Here is a 19,112-nt window from a genome sequence, read left to right as displayed (position 1 = left end):
GTAAACTTTTGAATCCACGTCATTCCTACACCCTTCATCAAGGAAATCTGATATGCTTCTACGCCTTAAACCTGGTGACCCTGTGCCTCCATATCCACTGCCTTGGGAGGATGCTGAAGGAATTCTTTGTGCTTGTGATTGTGAGCTTGGTTCAAAGAAACCCCTTGATTTTTTACATTTGTATTGGGCTTCCTCCTCTTCCCTTATGTACTTGGCTCTATCTGTTGTTGACACACCTGCACAAGTTTTGATTCCTATTTTTTTATCTCCATCCCATGGCATTTTCCCACAGAGGTGTTTTCTGGCACGGGTGTATGAACCTGTGTAATTATTGTTGCAATGGGGGCAATGAAATTTAGTGGTTCCACCCCCTTTCCCTGCTTTAGGCCTGTTAACATATTTCCACAATGGGGTTTGGTCTTGTTTAGTTTTTTGCTCTGAATCATGTTCACTCTCCTCCAGCTCCTCCTCACCGGGGTTTTCATCAAATCCACCATGTCCCCCTTCTTCATCCCCTTCTTCATCCCCTTCTTCATTTTGTACCCTCCTTTTCCTACTGTCTAGCACCATAATAACCCGAAAAGGAACCAAGAAGAAGAAAATGCCAAGAAATATAACCATGATGTTTGAAATTTGTAGTTTTAAATCTGCAAAATTTAATAAAATGGAATGGAAATGGCCCGATAGGAATGGGAAACCGAAATAGAAAAAAAATTATTTATTTATTTAGAAATTAGGAATAATTTAATAAACATTAAAAAAAAATGCTAAACATTCTATTCAACATTGTAGAGCGGCTAACCTGCCTCAAATGCGTCCAATCTCCCCTTCCTCCTTGCTCCTTGCTCTTTCCTTGCTCTCTCCTTGCTCCTTGCTTTCTCCTTGGCACCTTGCTCTCTCTCAGTCTCACTCTCTCCTTGCTCCTTAGTCCTCACTCTCACACTCTCAATCTCACACTCTCAATCTCCCTCTCTCAAATGAGCCTCTCACTCAACTCTCACAGTCACAATGAAGCCCTTATGCCCCTCCCTCCCCCAATTTATAAAAAAAAATTCGATTTTTTTAACACAATTTTTTTTTCCCGCCGATTCGCTCCCGCCCTCCGTGCGCATCGTTCCGGAAGCAGATTTTATAACCCGGGAGCGGTCAGGAGCGTTCGCTCCCTGACCACTCTCGGGTTATAAAATCCGCTCCTGGAGTGACGGGAGCGACACTCCCGAAATTAGCAGGGAGGGCAAATTTTTTTACCGAGAGCGCGCTCCCGAGCTACACCCGCCTGGAGCGCGGATTGGGAGCAGGATCGGGGGGGCGCTCCCCCACAACACTGGTATGTACTTTTTGTAACTTACAATCCGACAGTCACAATATGTTTTAGACATGAAGTGATCTGACAGTTCATTCTCTCCTCAGTATTACCAACACTTGATTCGTGGCTTAACACCTGATTCGTCCATGATCTCTAATTAAAGAGCATGGAGGGTCATTTGTAAGGTGACCGCTCATGAGAGAAGTTTATGTAAATTTTCTTTCTTTTACATTAATAAATTGCCTGAAGTGGCCGTGTTGGCTTAGGCCGTGGACTATTTCCCTCTTTTAGGGTTTTAACCACGTCAAGAATACTGGTGTATTGATCTGTGATCTGTTTTTGAGCGGTGTCCTTTGGTGTTCTACCTGAGGAACTTACCCTGTAAATTCCTACATTAACTAACAATCTGTTACAGAGAGAATACTGAACAAAAGACTAGTGAAATGATCTCACCTTGTCACTGGAGAATCAAAGACTGATCCTTTACCTCTGGAGGCTCTCCATCACCCTCTGCGTGACTTTTGCGTAGAACTGCGCCACCCCTCCTGGGTATTATGCTACCTCTCTACTTTGGATCCTCTGTTGGCTGAGAAATTGACTTTCCTGCCTCCCAGACTCACACCTTGGCTTTCGGCAACTGAACTTCGAATTCCCTTAGCGGAAGCTCGACTTCCCCTCACTGATTGTGGTGCCTCTGCGTCAGCACTGCGTAGGCCAGTGTCAGCCTTCTTCTGGACGTCTTTCTGTCCTCTCTCTGCCTTTTACTCTACAGAAATTCCTTCTCTCGGATTCTTACTACCCCTCTACTGCAAGATCTCCTCAATCAATTTTCCTCCTGAGAACTTCTCACCTCAGAAAATCGATTTTCTCAATCTCTCTGTGTTTTCCAAATGACCCTCAATCCCCTTCTTATATCTTCCTGTTGGACAACCAACGGCCTAGATTAAAACATAATCAAAGGCTCAGATCGATTTGACTTGATCCATGGATTTTCCTAAGTTTCACCCCTGATTAGATTATAACCCATTAATATTTTAATTTTCCTAAATTTAGACATAGGAACCCCATTGAAAATATTATTTATTTTAATAAAATCACTTATGGGTGGAATTTCCCAAAATGCTTTCTAGGTTCTTTGTAATACCTGTGCCCAAGCCTCGCTGCAAAATTTGAGGTTTAGAGCACATCTGATGCTATCCCAAATCAACACTCCCTCTCAATACACTGCCTCTTTGTATACTTCTCTGACTCTGAAGCATCATCACTACGTCGCTGATGTTTGACGTACTATCCACCAACCATCGCACTGCTGCTTCCACTGTACTTTTGCCTTTGACACTACCACTGCCAATGCTGCATCTGGACTGAACCTCCCTCTAAAGCGTTGCATCTGCTATGCTGCTAACACTGCATTCGTACTGCAACTCAGTTGCTGAGAGAAGCAACTGAAAACACCCAAAACTGGATAAGTATCCAGCTGATACTCCCTGGTGCTGAAATCCTGACTGTTGCTAGTCCCACTCTGCCTTTGAAGCCACTGCGCTGTTGAAGCTTTGCACAGTGCCTCCTCGCACTGCCACCTCACTTCTCAGGCTCTAGCTCTCCTAGCCACTGCATTTGTCGAATCAACACTCCATAGCACCAATTGAAACTTCACCATCCCACTACTCCTAATCATGGGCTCCCATAGCAAGGTGATGATCCAAGAGGTGGGCTCATCAAGGATCCTTCCCATCTACAGTCCTCCCGATTACAGCGCTATATCATCCCACCTCCCTCCTGGAGGTATCTCAGTTGTCATGGCGAACTCCTCCTCGTCAATCTTTGGGCTCAAGCTTCTCATCCTTGACCTTTTTCTTCAAAGGGCACTACGATGCATAGTGACCCATCTCGCCACATCTGAAGCACTTCACCTTGGAGACGTCCTTCTTACGTCTCTGTTGCCCCAATTGTCCCTTTGATGCAAGGGTTGTGTTGTCCTCTTCATCGACTTTGGGATTTGACCCACTGCTTCTACTGCTCCCATCAAGTTTTACCTTGAGCAGGTCTCTCCTCAGCTCTTCTTGTTTCAAAGCTGCCCACATCTCATCCCAATTTGGCAATGTTGCCCTGCCCAGGATACTCTGGACAAAGATCTGCCAATCATCTAAGACGGAGTTTAGAGCCAATCTCACTAACTCTGAGTCTTGAGGAGTATGTCCCGCAGTTGACAGCTCATCACAGGTCTCCTTCAATTTCGTAAGGAATGAATCCACTCGCTCCCCCTTCTGCATCTGAGCAGATCTCAGCTTCTGCTCTAAATACATCTTCCACTACTTAGAAGTTCCCTGACACAGTGTGGCCAAGGCATCCCACATTTCCTTAGCGGTCCCTTTGCTAGCAACGTAGCATACCACGTGATCCTTGACCCTGTCCAGGATCATCCTCTTTGCCTTAGCCATCTCAGCTTTGTACTTTTTCAGTGGATCTGCATCTGCAGGTTCAACCATCACATTATCAACATACATCTTGAGGGCATGCTCATCAAGTAGGAAGGTCATCCTAGCCTTCCAGATGGCATAGTTGGAAGCCCTGTCCAACTTGTCCTGATCCCTCAAGCCACTGGTTGCCATCTCCTCCGAAAACTGTCGAATAGCTCCCTCTTTCTCCCTACTGCGTAGCTCCTAGGCTGCCTTACACACTCCCTGATGGAGCTGATAAGTTGTTGCTCCTCTGTTACTCAGCAATCGAGAAATGCTCTGCGCTTCTTTCTTTTGACTTATTTTCAGCCTGGCAAAGTTGCCTACTGAAAATTTTGCATCCACCAGCTGCTCCTCACGCTGAGGCTCAACGTTGCTCTCTCTGCCAATGCAAAAATCAAACTCGAAGCCCTTTCTCTCCATCAACTCACTCGGAGGGAGAGTCCCTTGGATTTTCGACCCTCTGACAGGAACTGCACAAACCCTCTAGGGTTTCGACTTGCTGCCTCCTGTAGCTTTTCGATTTCCCATTTTGCTTAGCGTTGGGGTTTCTTGTTCTGCTCCTCTTGCTTCTCCTGCACTAGCTCTGATACCATGTGAAAATTCCTACACTAGAATCCCTACTTCAGAAAACTGATGTTACTTCTCCTACTTGATTAAATCATACAAGTTATTTACTATCTTCTACAGTAAATTTCGAAGTAAATACATATGCAACATTCACATAATTAATATATTTGCAAAAACAAAATATTGAGCAAGAAAGAACAATGCAACACATAGGACACAATTGTTTTTGGACAAATAGTCCCCGAAAAAACCCAATGTGGGAAAACTAGTGCAGCAGCTCTAAGAGTTTATTATTATGTAGGAGAAAGCTCTGAGTACAATTCTTAGGATGCTCAACTAGCAACCTGTTACAGAGCGAATACTAAACAAAAGATTGGTGAAATGATCTCACTCTATCACTAGAGAATCAGTGACAAATCCTTCAGCTCTGGAGGCTCTCCATCACCCTCTGCGTGGCTTCTGCGCAAAACTGCGTCACCCCTCCTGGGTATTACGCCGCCTCTCTGCTTTGGATCCTCTGTTGGGTGGGAAATTGACTTTCCTGCCTCCCAGACTCACGCACTGGCTTCCGACAACTGAACTTCGAATTCCCTTAGTAGAAACTCGACTTTCACTCACTGATTGTGTTGCCTCTATGTCAGCATTGCGTAGGCCAGCATCAGCCTTCTTCTGGATGTCTTTTTGTCCTCTCCCTTCATTGTAATCTCCAGAAATTCCTTCTCTAGGATTCTCACTGCCCCTCTACTGCAAGATCTCCTAATCGATTTTCCTCCTGAGAACTGCTCACCTCAGAAAATCGATTTTCTCAATCTCTCTGTGTTTTCCAAATGACCCTCAAGCCCCTTCTTATATCTTCCTGTTGGACAACCAACGGCCTAGATTAAAACATAATCAAAGGCTCAGATCGATTTGACTTGATCCACGGCTTTTTCTAGAAGTTTCACCCCAGATTATATTAATACCCATTAATATTTTAATTTTCCTAAGTTTAGACTTAGGAAGCCCATTGAAAATATTAATTATTTTAATAAAATCAGTTATGGATGGAATTTCCTAAAACGCTTTCTAGGTTCTTTGGAATACCTGTGCCCAAGCCTCCCTGCAAAATTTGAGGCTTAAAGCACATCCAATGCTATCCGAAATCAACATAATAGATGGTACTAATGGATCCCATGATGTGACAATCTACTCTCTGCTATAGTGGAGGCCAACAGCTCTCAACGCTCACCCTACAAATGCCAATATGACCCTCTGGAGGGCTTAGACCCCATATAGGGAGACTAAACCCAAGATGAAGACCCACCTGCAATCCTGTATAAGATCCAATGCGTCTCCTCACCTTCCAACACAACAAACCATTATTGCAATTGAGTAAATGAGGTTACAAATCATGGAACCAAGTGGACACTTCATAGTGGCATGCCCTTCCATAGTGGGATTTAGAACGTGCAAGTGTCTCCAAGTTCAAGGAGGTTAATCAAGGACCTTATTAGGGGGTTTCAACCTCTAAGGGAGTGATAGGTCCATGGTACACCCCTCAAGTGGCACTGTAGTAGGTGTCATGTGATATAATGATGGAATGTTGTGGGGCATCGAAGGAAGGCCCCAAGCCACATGCCACAGTACAAGGGTAGTTATGATAAGGGAAGCCCACACTTGGGTGTATAGATGTAGGAGGGAGCAATGGTAGTACATGAGACCTTAGTCTTTGTTTTTCCACCCTTCTTCATATGCCTTTTGTCTTTTATTGATTTTTTTTATGTAACTGCTCGAGGCTCCAAGGAAGGAGAACATGATGTGAATGATGTAGTAGTGAATACCCCCTTGAGGACGGGCAGTTCATCGCCCACTAGGGGTTGGAACAATCATGGATTCCTTAGTGATGTAGGGGGGGCTCGTATAGGGGCCCTAGGAACCAAGGTGATGACCAGAATGACAGGGGAGTAGAGCTCATGTTGGCTTTTGCCCAAGTTTACATTTCCTATTGATAATGGCCAAATTATGCCTTTTACTTTCTTTTTAGCTGCATCAACCTCCGAAGCATTGTTCCAGGCTGACCTAAAGTGTGGACAAGGGGAGGGGGAAGCTAACTCCTTGTGGACCCAATGGACAAATGCGGACCCAAATGGGAAATATGTGAAAGAGGTTATAATGGGCAGATACGGGTGATGTATATGGTGTCAAGAAGCGGGACCATGTAACCAAAATCAAGGTCTCCCATGTAGTGGCCCCCCAAAGCTAGTAGCCAATAAAGGAGATCCCAGGGACTAAGATACAAGGTTAACCGCCAAGTTGGACAGAGAAGACAACAGCACAAACCAAGCCCATTATTTCCGCCGAATTCCCCCCACTAATCCATGCCAAAAAGTGTCCATGATAAGTAAACAAAAATACTCAACTACATAATGAAAGCCATACCTTTGGGCTTCGAAGGCCCACCGTCAAACATATGATCATAATAGATGGGCGAGGGAGCATAATGGCTAGCTCAGGTGGTGGAGACGGTGGCACATCGAGTTATCTGGTGGTTACAAGGGGTTGTTGGTTGTTGGCTAAGGACCATCTAGGAGAAAAAATTTCTCCTATGGATATCACCCACAGGTGGTGGGTAACAGGGCCCACCAATGGAGTAATCTCGCTCCTATGACTGTGCTGACACAAGCTCTGGGAATCCCTCCTAACCACCTCACATGGTAATCCAATATTTGGGGACAATACAAAAGTGCTTCCTAATGGTGTGCCATTCCCAAATGCTTGAGTCGATGATATACCAAATGCCATACTTGGTTGATCCAAAGTCACAGTGTTTTTGAAACGAAATAGACGAGTACTTGAAGCCCCAACAACTGAATTATTGGAAGTCCAAAATTCTTTAGTACTAGAAGCAACAAAAGCAAGCACACTTGTTGTGCCCAATGCAAAGGTTGTGGTACCAAATGCTGGTGTCCTGGTGGATCCAGATACAGGTGTGCTAGTTGCACCGGTAGCAAGTTGACCGGTTGCCCCAAAAGGCCAATTCCCAACTAGGCTTGCTTCTGACCAAAAGAACTACCCAAAGGACTTGATTGACCAAGATTTCATGATCCAAACACTCCAATTGCAGTTTTTGTCCAAATGCAGGTGATCCTGCATATGAAAAATGATGCTAAAGCAAATGTATAATGTTAACTTAATGAATGAGAATGTTCATCGGACTAGCTAATAATAAGACATTGTGTAATTATCTCAAACCTCAATCGCCATGTATCGTGAATAGAGACACGCTAGCAATCTCCTAGACATGTTTCAGTTCTATCATGGTATTTTAGTTCTATGTCCCCCAGGTTGTGCAATAGTAACCTCCCTCAACCCATTACTCATGTCACTTGAAGGTTTCCTGTGTGCTCTGTCGATCCCGTTGTTTGTGATTGTTCTCTTTGTGATGCCTTCATAAATGCAGGCTTAATGGATCACAATGGCATATCCCATGTGGAGGATTTCATTCCACATCAATATGATTACTTCTCATATTGCAAAAAAAACAGTAAACTTAAAGTAAAAAAATACAAAAAGAAAACATTACGGGTGTGTTGTCGCACAGATTGTCACGACAACGCTCAGACCAGGGGCTGTCACTCTGATCCCCAATCTCTTCGTTTAAGCCTGTCTCCCGCGGCTAAGGGGGGTAGACCCTATGGGAAAATGAATGACCAACTGTGAAACAGTTGAGTTGGGAGACACGAGGAAACAAGCACTAAAATGATTTTACTAAGTTAACAGACCAGTGCCTTATGAAATGAATGATGAAACGATTATTTATCAAATGTTGCAGAGATATGAGCCCATCAACAATCATTTACCATCAAACAAAGCTTAACTTTTTACCAAATGCGATATAATCAATAAATGCTCAATGACTTAATGATACTCCAGCAAATTAAAATTTCGAAAGATAAAGTGTTTTAAACAACCACGTGAGATGCTAGCCAGAGATTACATTCATGTAGTTAATCTTCGAAAGAACATTTACACATGTTAAAAAAATGATAAACATTAATTCTCACATCAAAAAAATTTAGCCTCAACAGAAAAGATAAAACGTAATAAATCCCTAAGCCAAGACTGGATCTAGCAAAATATTTTCAAAATATTTTTATGCTTTCAAATAAAACAAGACTAGGCTAACTAAAGTCTAAATAAACAAGACTTTAAATCTAAAACCTAAACTATAGAAAAGAAAAATTTTATATCTTTTAAAATTTTTATCATTTTTATGATTTTTAATTTTTATACTTTTTAAAAAATAAAACTTAAACTAAACTATAAAATCTAAATCTAAATTTATTTATTTTTTTAAGATTTTTAAAAGTTTTAAATTTTTTTTTATGAATTTAAATTTTTAAACTCAAAACAAAGCCTAAAAAAATGAAAAATAAAATCTAATTTAAATCTAATCTAAAACTAAAAAAAATCAAATCTAAATTAAAGCTTAAAAAGAAAAAAAAAATTAACTTTTTATAAAATTATTATTTTTTTTTATGATTTTAAAATTTTTAAACAAAACTAACTAAATTAAAAATAAAGATTAAACTAAATGAAACTAAAAGCCAGACTAAAATTAGAATAAAAGAACTAACACCTATCGATTTTTTTTTATGAATTTTTTTTTATTTTTTAAAACAAAACCTTACATTGAAATCTAATTCTAAACTTAACAAAAAAAAAAACGTAAATTTAAGTAAATTTGATCAATTTAAATCTATGCAAAAAAAAAATAATAATAACCTACGTTAATCCCTAACTATACAAATAAACGACTATCTAAAATAACATTACCATTCAACGCGTGAATTGAGACTGGCCTGTATACAAAAAAAAGGAAGCGTTCTTGTTGTCAGACGGTGGAATACCTTCGACGGTGGACGGAGAAAAAAAAAATTCGAGTGTTTGTAGTGCAGGTTGAAGATCCAGGCAGATAGTGGTTCAATAGGCAGAGGACTTGATCAACACAACACGCAGGTGAGACAGATCCGATGGATTCGATGATCAATGCATGAGAGAAAAGAAAAAACGACCTTGTCGTAGGCTGGAGGTGAATACGCAGGGGGGGATAGCTCGACGGTAGAAACGTTGAGAGCTTGATGGCATAAGGATTGGGCAGGTATGACGCTGCGAATTTGACGGCAGCAGACATGGAGATCACACGTTTTGCATATGGAGGCATGGGAAATCTCTTGTGGGTTGAAAAGCAGCGTGTTGGATTGTGAGGGAAATACACAGCTTCAAGCAGCAATGATGCACTGGAGATTGCGTGAGGGAGAAAGGATTGACGCGGGTTTAGTGGCTTGCTGAGAAAGGGGTGTGCAGGATCAGCGAAAGAAAATCGATGGACTGCGGTTTTGAGAAACGGATTTGCATGAGGGATATATGCAAAATAACTGCGTAAGGGAAGAAAACACAGAGATTTGGGCATTCAATGGTGGAATAAGGGTTGTGAGTGTGTTGTTTGCAGGCTTGTACAGGTTGGAGCTAAGATGAGGCCCCAGGAACAGCAGACAGATGGCTTGAACAGAACCTCGAATTTCTCCAGAAAATTTGAAAATCTTTTTGGAGAATGTCCCTGCAAAAAAAATGAAACCCCGGATGGCAGACTGCTTGAGATTATCTGATGAAACCCTGAAAAATTCTCATAGCCTGTGCCTGCAACCTGCAATGGGAAAACGAAAACCCAGAAAATATATGCAAGGATTGAAAATAAAACCCTAAAAACCAGCTACAAAATTTACAGTATTTACAGATCTAAGGCTCTTTAGTAGCCAGATTTGTCAATAATCACAGTAGTATTATCAGAATTTAATTTTAATGTGAGACACTTCAGAAAACCCTGCATGCATTCATAAAAAATTTCAAATGATAAGCCCGGGATCAAGAACTGGCTGGGCTCTTTCAGAAAACACAATCCGGGAGTTGGCTGGTTCAGCCGAGAACTTCCCCTAACGCCCGGTAATCTGAAAAAAGGATTTCCTGCACAGCTTAAAATCAACCATTAACATAGAGGGAGAAAACAATAGTGAAACCCAGATCAAATGGAGATACCTGCCACTATATTTCAGAATCTAAACTATCATTCAAACCCCAAAGATCAAACAAGATACTTGTGCCTAGATCAATCTTCATTAAGCTATCATCAATGGCTGAAAATAAAATTATACAGAAAAATAAAACAATCTTACAGCATTTCTAGAAGAGTAACACCAACAAGATTTTTAACCCCAAAGTCTTTCTTTATTGCACAAAAAATGACTACAAGAGAGCTTTCTTTAGCACCAGACTCTCAGATCCAATCTGATCTCAAATGACCCCTAGCGCACTATTTAAAGGAAAAATTCCCAACAGCTAGTTCGAGTGATCCATGTTAAAGTAATCTCATCCGTCAAATTTTTAATTCATTAAAAAATTGAAATTCTGCATTTATTTACTCAAAATATTATTATTTTATTATTTTTTAAGTTTTTAATTTTATTTTATTATTTTAGTTTATTTTATTTTATTGTTTTTTAATTATTTTAAAAATTTTAAAATTTTATTATTATTTTTATCTATTTTTTAATTAATTAATTTTTTTAATTTTTCTTTTTGGATCTTCGAACTTAGCTTTTGGAAAAATCACCTAGGACCTAGGACTTAGGACTTATGAGTGAGTTAAAACAATTTCTAACCCTCAAGACTCTTTACATCATGACTTTTACAATTTCACATCTCAAAGGGGAAAACCCATTTGACATAGACCCTCATAGACCACCCAGTTCTGCGACACAACTATAATCTAGCAAATTAACACACTAGGATTCTCCTAAGATTCTAATGACAAAATTCATTCCGGCTTTGGGGTTAGGCTGAAGGAAAACTCTGCTGATTATGGATCGGTGAGACAAAAAACCTTCCGGAACGTAGATTATCACTAGAAAATTAGGTCCACCTAGGCAATTTACATACATGACTCATGTCTACTAAGATTATTTACAATTCACACATGCAGATTGGGTTTACAACATAGTATGATCAAGTCAACAATGACCTTCGAATGGCACGGACACGTCAATCAAGCGCTATCCCTTTTGCGAAGAAAAGGGGGTGTACTGCTATGGGAAGTTGACACGTAGTGGTCAACAGGGTGTGTAATAATTCCACATAAACAACATTAGTGGAGGGTGGTTTGAGAAGTACTACACACACCAAAAGCTTTGCCATGCTTTGTGGGTTCCCTTGCTTGTGACTGTTGTCTTGATAACATCGTCTTAAATGTAACCTTGCTGAAACACAGTGCAATACCCCTTGTTGAGGATTTTGTTACATGTTAATATGATTGCTTCTCCTTGTATAAGAAAAAACAAAAGAAAAGTTTGAGTACATTGGCAACAATTGTGAGATCGTTGGCTCATGAAGTCCATACACTCCAAAAGCTTTTCCAATTGGGAAGTTGGCATTGTGCTGCAAGTTCTCTTATTGGTGTAAATCATCCTCCCTCACTCTGGTACTAACCAAAGTTAATCAAACTTTACTCCAGAAATGACCCGACAAGGCCAACAAGTAAGAGTGGACTCAGACTCTGGAAAGGGAAATTTAAAAATAGAAAATAGACTACACTTAGGGAAGAAAAAGTATTTTTCATCAATATGAAAGTTTACAATATTACTAATAGTAAAATCTCTGTACAGTACCATTGTGTCCCAACTGAAAATCCTCCCATCTTAATTCCTCAAAACTTTTGTCCTTGTATTGTGGCATAGAAGATATTGAAATAAGTGTCTCTGGTGCCTGACCATCAACAATCACTGTCTCATTGTACAGCATCACTCTACTACCTCTACCTGGTCCCCCAAAGGATGTCTGTCTAAAACCTGGGCACTCAAATGTTGCATCTGTAAACTGAGCTCCTGTCGAGTGCAAAGGAACAAAATGTGACAATCTGTACAGGAGATTACAAAGTAGTTGGTGGAAATGATAAGAACTAATACAGGCATGACATGAAAAGAGGAACAGCAATTCCTGTCTGATGTAGATCCTCCATAATAGATCAAAAGTAAACACTAAAGTACAAAGAAATATGAGCCATTCTAGTACTAACAAGAGCATTCAAAATTTATAGCCCAAAACAAAAAGGGGCTTGTAGAAAATTAGTTCACCAGAGGCTGAACTCTGATCAGGAGATGGAGTGCTTCCAAAGGTTGTGCTGCTCCTGGATGCTGGCATAGATGCTGCACCGAATTATGGAGCTAGTTGATAAGAACTAATACAGGCACAACATGAAAAGAGTAACAGCAATTCCTGTCTAATGTATATCTACTACATTAGATTAAAAGTAAACAATACATTAAATTAAAAATATAAGGCATTCTAGTATTAACAAGCGCATTCAAAATTTATAGCACAAAACACAAAGGGACTTGTAGAAAATTAGTTCACCAGAGGTTGAACTCTGACCAGAAGGAGATGGAGTGCTTCCCAAGGTTGTGCTGCTCCCTGATGATGGAGTAGATGCTGCACCAAATGATGGAGCCAGTTGATAAGAACTAATACAGGCTTGACATGAAAAGAGGAACAACAATTCCTGTCTAATGTAGATCTACCATATTAGATCAAAAGTAAACAATAAATTAAATGTTAAAATATAAGTCATTCTAGTATTAACAAAAGCATTCAAAACTTAAAGCTCAAAACACAAAGGGGCTTGTAGAAAATTAGTTCACCAGATGCTGAACTCTGATCAGAAAGAGATTGATTGCTTCCAAAGGTTGTGCTGCTCCCAAATGCTGGAGTAGTTGCTGCACCAAATGATGAAGCTAGTTGATAAGCACTAATACAAGCACGACATGAAAAGAGAAATAGTAATTCCTGTCTAATGTAGATCCACCATATTAGATCAAAAGTAAACAATAAATTTAATTAGATATATAAGTCATTCTAGTATTAACAAGAGCATTCAAAATTTATGGCCCAAAACACAAAGGGGCTTGTAGAAAATTAGTTCACCAGAGGCTGAACTCTCATCAGAAGGAGATGAAAATTGAAATGCTTCCAAAGGTTGTGCTGCTCCCGAATGCTGCAGTAGATGCTGCACCAAATGTTGGAGCTGGTTGACCAAAGGCCATAGTTCTTCCAAAACGAAACAGAGGAGTTTCTGAAGCCCCAACAGCTGGAGTACTGGAAGCCCCAAACTCTGGAGTACTAGAAGCACCCTAAGTTACCGGAAACGCCTGAAGAATTTGCCGGCAGCCGGACACGCGGATACGATCCTTGTCCGAAACACCATAAAAACGTTTTTATTCCATTTCAAACAATCGGAAACTTCATATTTGAAATTGGATATGTTTCCAAGGGTTTTTAATTTTTTTGGATCCGTTTCCGGATTTCCGAAAATGGATCCACGAAAATTGTGATCAGAATCCACCCTTAAAATGTTAAAAGCGTGAAAATTTATATAGCCATAAATAAATAATAAAAATGAAGAAATCAGATTTGCAAATAAACTCACTATAACGCCTCTTCTAAATCTTTAGAAACAACATCACTCCATATATTTATCAAGGATTCTTACTACTCATAAAATGATAGATGTTCAAAAATGAAAACAGAAGGGTTTGATGAATGTCTTCGTAAAGAGATTTATTTGAGAAATTAATTTTCAGTTTGGTCAAGGTTTTGTTGATTGTCATTGATTTTGCTCTTAATTTCATAAATCCCTCCAATATAACAAATCTTCTCTAGCCAATCTTTTCCCTGCATATAGTCAAGGGACCAAGCTGACGTTGAGAAGATTGAAATGCTCAAATAGGCCTTGACGCAATATCCCAATGATCCCATGGGCCTTTTAATTGCCATGCAAGGAAGATAGATACCATCTTCCATGCATGACACGTTGTTCGAAGGAGTTGGACCCGAAAGCACAAAGGCTATAGCATTTATGGTTACATTACTAATGATGATGATAATATGTTGAATGCTATAATAATCACTAATGATGATGACAATGTTTATGCTGAATTGATGATTATGATTTGTTTACGTTCAATTCATGATGATGATTATGTATTTTTAGATATAGAATCTAGATACTAAAAGATGAATGACAATATAAAATTCTTATAGATATATATATATATATATATATATATATATATATATATATATATATATATATATCGTTTCCTTGCCGTATTGTATGCGGAGTTTTCAAAAATTTGTCGTATCCGTTACAAAACCCGTATCAGTATCTGTTCTTTAGTTTTTGGTAGCATCGGAAGTGCTCTAGTCTTGAAAATTGGTGGAGAGGCTAAGGCACATCAGTTCTAAAGAACCCAGAAACCATTTGGTGAAATTCCACCCAGATTGTATTTTATTAAAATAATTAATATTTTTAACGAGGTTCCTAAGTCTAAAATTAGGAAAATTAAAATATTAATGGGTATCAATCAAAATATGGGTGAGAATGATCTGGAAGGCGGATCAAGTTAAGTTTCAATGTTAGCCGTTGATTAGAGACTTAAACTCAGTCGTTGAAGTCTCAACGAGAAAAGTATAAGAAGGAGGCTTTGGGTTCATTTACAAACACACAGAGACTTGATCAATCAGTTCGATTTTCCTAGGGCAGGGTTCGCTAAGGAATTTGAACCAGTGATCAAGTAGTGAGGATCAGAGGCAGTACTAGAAGGAAGTGATTTCTAGTTCGAGTGAATATATGTCAAAGAAGGCAAGGATAATAGAGTTAGCGTTGGACCAAGGAGGGGCAATGCAGCAGCTGGAGGGGATTGACGCAAAGGGACAACGCATAAACTGGAGGAGGTTGACACAGAGGTGTTGGGGGACAAGTAGAGATCATTGCCAAGAATCATTGTGAGTGATTGGCAAGAGAAATCTCGATTTCTCAGCAGCAAAAGCAGCAACAGCCCAGGTTGATGCAGTCAGAGGGAGTCTCCACGCAGAAGTCACGCAGTGGCTGCGTAGGCTCACGCAGAGACTGTGCAGTGGGTCATCCAAGAGCTGGGGGCAAGATAAAATCTCTAGAATCAGTGTGAGAGAATTCTCAGTCATCTTCTCTTATAAATTGTCATTTTCTCTGGGGCATCCAAATTGTCTTCAGATATTTACAACGAATAATAGAAACCCTCATATCTGCTGCACTAGTTTTCCCACATTGGGTTTTTCAGGGGACAATTGTCCAAAAACAAGTGTGTCAATGTGATTGTTCATATGTTGATGTTTCTCTTGCCTTTTAATTTTCAGTTCCTAATTTGTAAAGTCTACAACTGAATTTATTTTGATATTTACGGAAATATTGGTGAATAACTTATATAAATAAGTAGGAGAAATAAATCAATTATTGCAGCAAATTTTCACATGGTATAAGAGCGAGGTCTAGGCAACATGGAAGCAAAGAAAAAGGGCATGGAGAACAGTAGGGATCAGAATATTTCCGAATTAGCTTCCAGGTTGAAAGAGGAGTTTGCTTGCTTATCGAGTTCTGCATCAGTCGAGGATTGGTACATTGATAGCGGGGCTTCAGCTCATATGATTGGAGAACGAGAATATTTCTCAAGCTATCAGGAGGAACAGATGAACTTCCAAATCACAATGGGTAACAGGATGAAATGCACCCTAGAAGGAAAGGGAACAATTATATTCCAGACAACAGCAGGAGATAGTCTTTAGGCCACGAACTTACTACATATGCAAGGTATGGGAATGAATTTGATTTTTGTATCTCAATTACAAGATAAGGGATATGATGTATGCTTCATTGGTAATAGAGTATATGTCAAGCATCCTAAGTGGAAAAAGAGGTCCCAGATTGGAACTCGAAGCAACAGATTATACAAGTTGCAACTTGAGTCTCCTATGGCACTAATAAGCAGTAATGTCAGTGGAGAAAAAGAATTAAATGAGCTGTGGCATAGAAGGATGAGACACTTACATCATGGGGCGTTAAGGATACTCAAGGAAACTGTTACGAGGGTTCCAGTGCTTACTACCAAGCATGATGATACATGCAGAGTACGTGCTAGGCAAGCACGCTTAGGCCACGAACTTACTACATATGCAAGGTATGGGAATGAATTTGATTTTTGTATCTCAATTACAAGATAAGGGATATGATGTATACTTCATTGGTAATAGAGTATATGTCAAGCATCCTAAGTGGAAAAAGAGGGCCCAGATTGGAACTCGAAGCAACAGATTATACAAGTTGCAACTTGAGTCTCCTATGGCACTGATAAGCAGTAATGTCAGTGGAGAAAAAGAATTAAATGAGTTGTGGCATAGAAGGATGGGACACTTACATCATGGGGCGTTAAGGATGCTCAAGGAAACTGTTACGAGGGTTCCAGTGCTTACTACCAAGCATGATGATACATGCAGAGGCTACGTGCTAGGCAAGTACGCCAAAGCAGCTTATTCCAGAAGCAACAATAGAGCTAAGAGCTTAATACACTCAGACATCTGCGGTCCAATGTCTACAAGAGCCATCAGTGGTGCTGAGTATTTTGTCACCTTCATAGATGACCATTCCAGGAAAACTTGGATTTATTTTTTGAGAACCAAGGATGAGGTCTTTGATTGGTTTAAGGAGTTCAAGGCTCTAGTGGAAAACTTGACAGGAAGGAAGATCAAGATATTGCGCTCAGACAATGGCGGAGAATACACGGATAAGGACTTCACAGATTTCTGCGCAAGAGAAGGGATCCGAAGAGAATGGACAACACCTTATAATCCAGAGCAGAATGGAGTCGCAGAAAGGAAGAACAGAACTATTGTTGGAGCAACAAAGGCGATGTTATATGATCAGAATCTACCCAAGTTTTTATGGGCAGAAGCATGCAACATGGTTGTATACATTCAGAACAGGACTCCTCACAGGGCTTTAGGAAAGAAGACGCCAGAGGGTGTTTTCATGGAAAAGAAGCCAGAAGTAAGTCACCTCAAGATATTTGGAAGTGTGGCTTATTGCCATATTCCATAAGAGAAGCGGACCAAGTTAGAGAAGACTGTCGAAGTCAGGTATCTCGTGGGTTATAGCGAGACTTCAAAGGCGTATCGAATCTATATTCCGAGCAGTAGGAAGATTGTATAAGGCGGGATGCAGATTTCATGGAAGATAGAGCTTTCAGGAAATATCGAGAGATGTCATTTGAAGAACAGGCTGAGGATGCTCCTCTGGTCCAGCGACAGGGATCAGATCTGGCAGGAAGACAAGTGTTTGGTTCAAGCACGGTAACCAGTACTAGCATCTCCTCAAGAGAAGAGGAGCCAGGAGTGTCGCAGCAGGTACAACAACAGGAAGAAGAACAAATGGAACCTCCCACCACCAGTGGAAGAGAAGTATGATAGACTCTGAGGGACGTAGAGGAATTCGTTGGAGCTCCTAAAGACAAGAAAAGGTAGCGTCAGGTTGAAGAACCTTCTAGTTTTCGAGAAGCCGTACAGGGACTAGGTATGGGTGGATGCCATGGTAGAAGAGTACAGTTCCATCATGACAAATGATGTATGGGAAATTGTACGAAGACCAGAGAACAGATCAGCTGTGGGTTCAAGATGGATCTACAAGATCAAGTATGTTGCAAATGAAAGCGTAGATAAGTACAAGGCTAAGTTCGTCGCAAAAGGATATGCTCAAAAGGAAGGAATAGACTATGAGGAAACCTTTGCCCCAGTGGCTCAGTATACCTCTATCAGATCCATTATATCCCTTGGAACACAGATGGGATGGGAGATTCACCAAATGGATGTCAAGACAGCGTTCTTGAATGGGGTGATAGAAAAAGAGGTATATATCGAACAGCTAGAAGGTTTCGAAACACATGAAAAGAGAACGCATGTGTGTAGGTTGAAGAAAGCCTTGTATGGGCTTAAACAAGCACCCAGAGCTTGGTATGGTCGAATTGGTAGCCACTTACAGCAGTTGGGATTCATCAAGAGCAATGTCGATCCCAATCTAAGAGCCGTTAATTCTGGTATGGTATGTGGATGATCTATTTTTGACAGGATCATCCAGACTCAGAGGATTGCAAGAAGAACTTGGAAACAGAGTTTGATATGAAGGATTTGGGGCTAATGCACTCTTTTCTGGGACTGGAAGTTTGGCAACAGGATGGTGAGATCTTCCTTGGCCAAGGTAGATATGCATCAGAAATTCTGAAAAGATTCAGAATGTGGGAGTGTTGACCTATGGCTACTCCTATCATTACCAATTGGAAGAAAATAGATGCTTCTGGGGATAAGGAAGTGGACCCCACCTTATACAAACAGCTCATTGGGTCGCTTATGTATATGGTCAACACCAAGCCAGACATATGTTATGTTGTCAACACCCCTAGTTATTTCATGGTGGCACCAAAAAGGGCACATTGGGCAGCAACAAAGCACATTCTCAAGTATGTGCGGGGAACAATCAATTTTGGATTAAGATACACCAAGGGCGATGATATCGAATTGAGTGGATTCACTAATGCAGATTGGGCAAGAAGTTCAGTAGACAGGAAAAGTACCACTGGGTATTGCTTCGGTATTGGATCTGGGATGACCTCTTGGTGCAGTAAGAAGCAGAAGTCTGTAGCACTGAGCTCTGCTGAAGCTGAGTATATGGTAGCTAGCAAAGCAACATGTGAAGCTATATGGCTCAGGAAACTGCTTGTAAATCTATTCAGGAAAAGGATGGAAGCGACAAAGATCTTCTGTGATAATCAGAGTTGTATCAAGCTCTCTGAAAATCCAGTGTTTCATGATCGCTCCAAACACATCGA

At 40.4% G+C, this 19,112-nt stretch overlaps 1 protein-coding gene across 1 annotated transcript in view; it reads right to left on the bottom strand.

Moving 5' to 3' along the window:
• LOC149245528 (uncharacterized) overlaps window positions 1–19,112 on the bottom strand; it is a 532,706-nt gene that overhangs the window by 370,979 nt on the left and 142,615 nt on the right. The window contains exons 3-5 of the mRNA XM_089439077.1: window positions 13,065–13,139; window positions 12,799–12,855; window positions 12,501–12,572 (exon numbers count right to left, since the gene is read on the bottom strand). Coding sequence (XP_089295203.1) covers window positions 12,501–12,572; window positions 12,799–12,855; window positions 13,065–13,139 — 204 coding nt within the window. The remainder of the gene's footprint in view (window positions 1–12,500; window positions 12,573–12,798; window positions 12,856–13,064; window positions 13,140–19,112) is intronic.

This window comes from Pinus tabuliformis, chromosome 7, assembly GCF_031772625.1.
Source record: "Pinus tabuliformis cultivar Carrire ecotype Pingquan chromosome 7, CPIR1, whole genome shotgun sequence".
Classification (NCBI taxonomy): domain Eukaryota; kingdom Viridiplantae; phylum Streptophyta; class Pinopsida; order Pinales; family Pinaceae; genus Pinus; species Pinus tabuliformis.
Note: the sequence above shows the minus strand (reverse complement) of the source record. Positions and strands in the feature narration are given on the sequence as shown.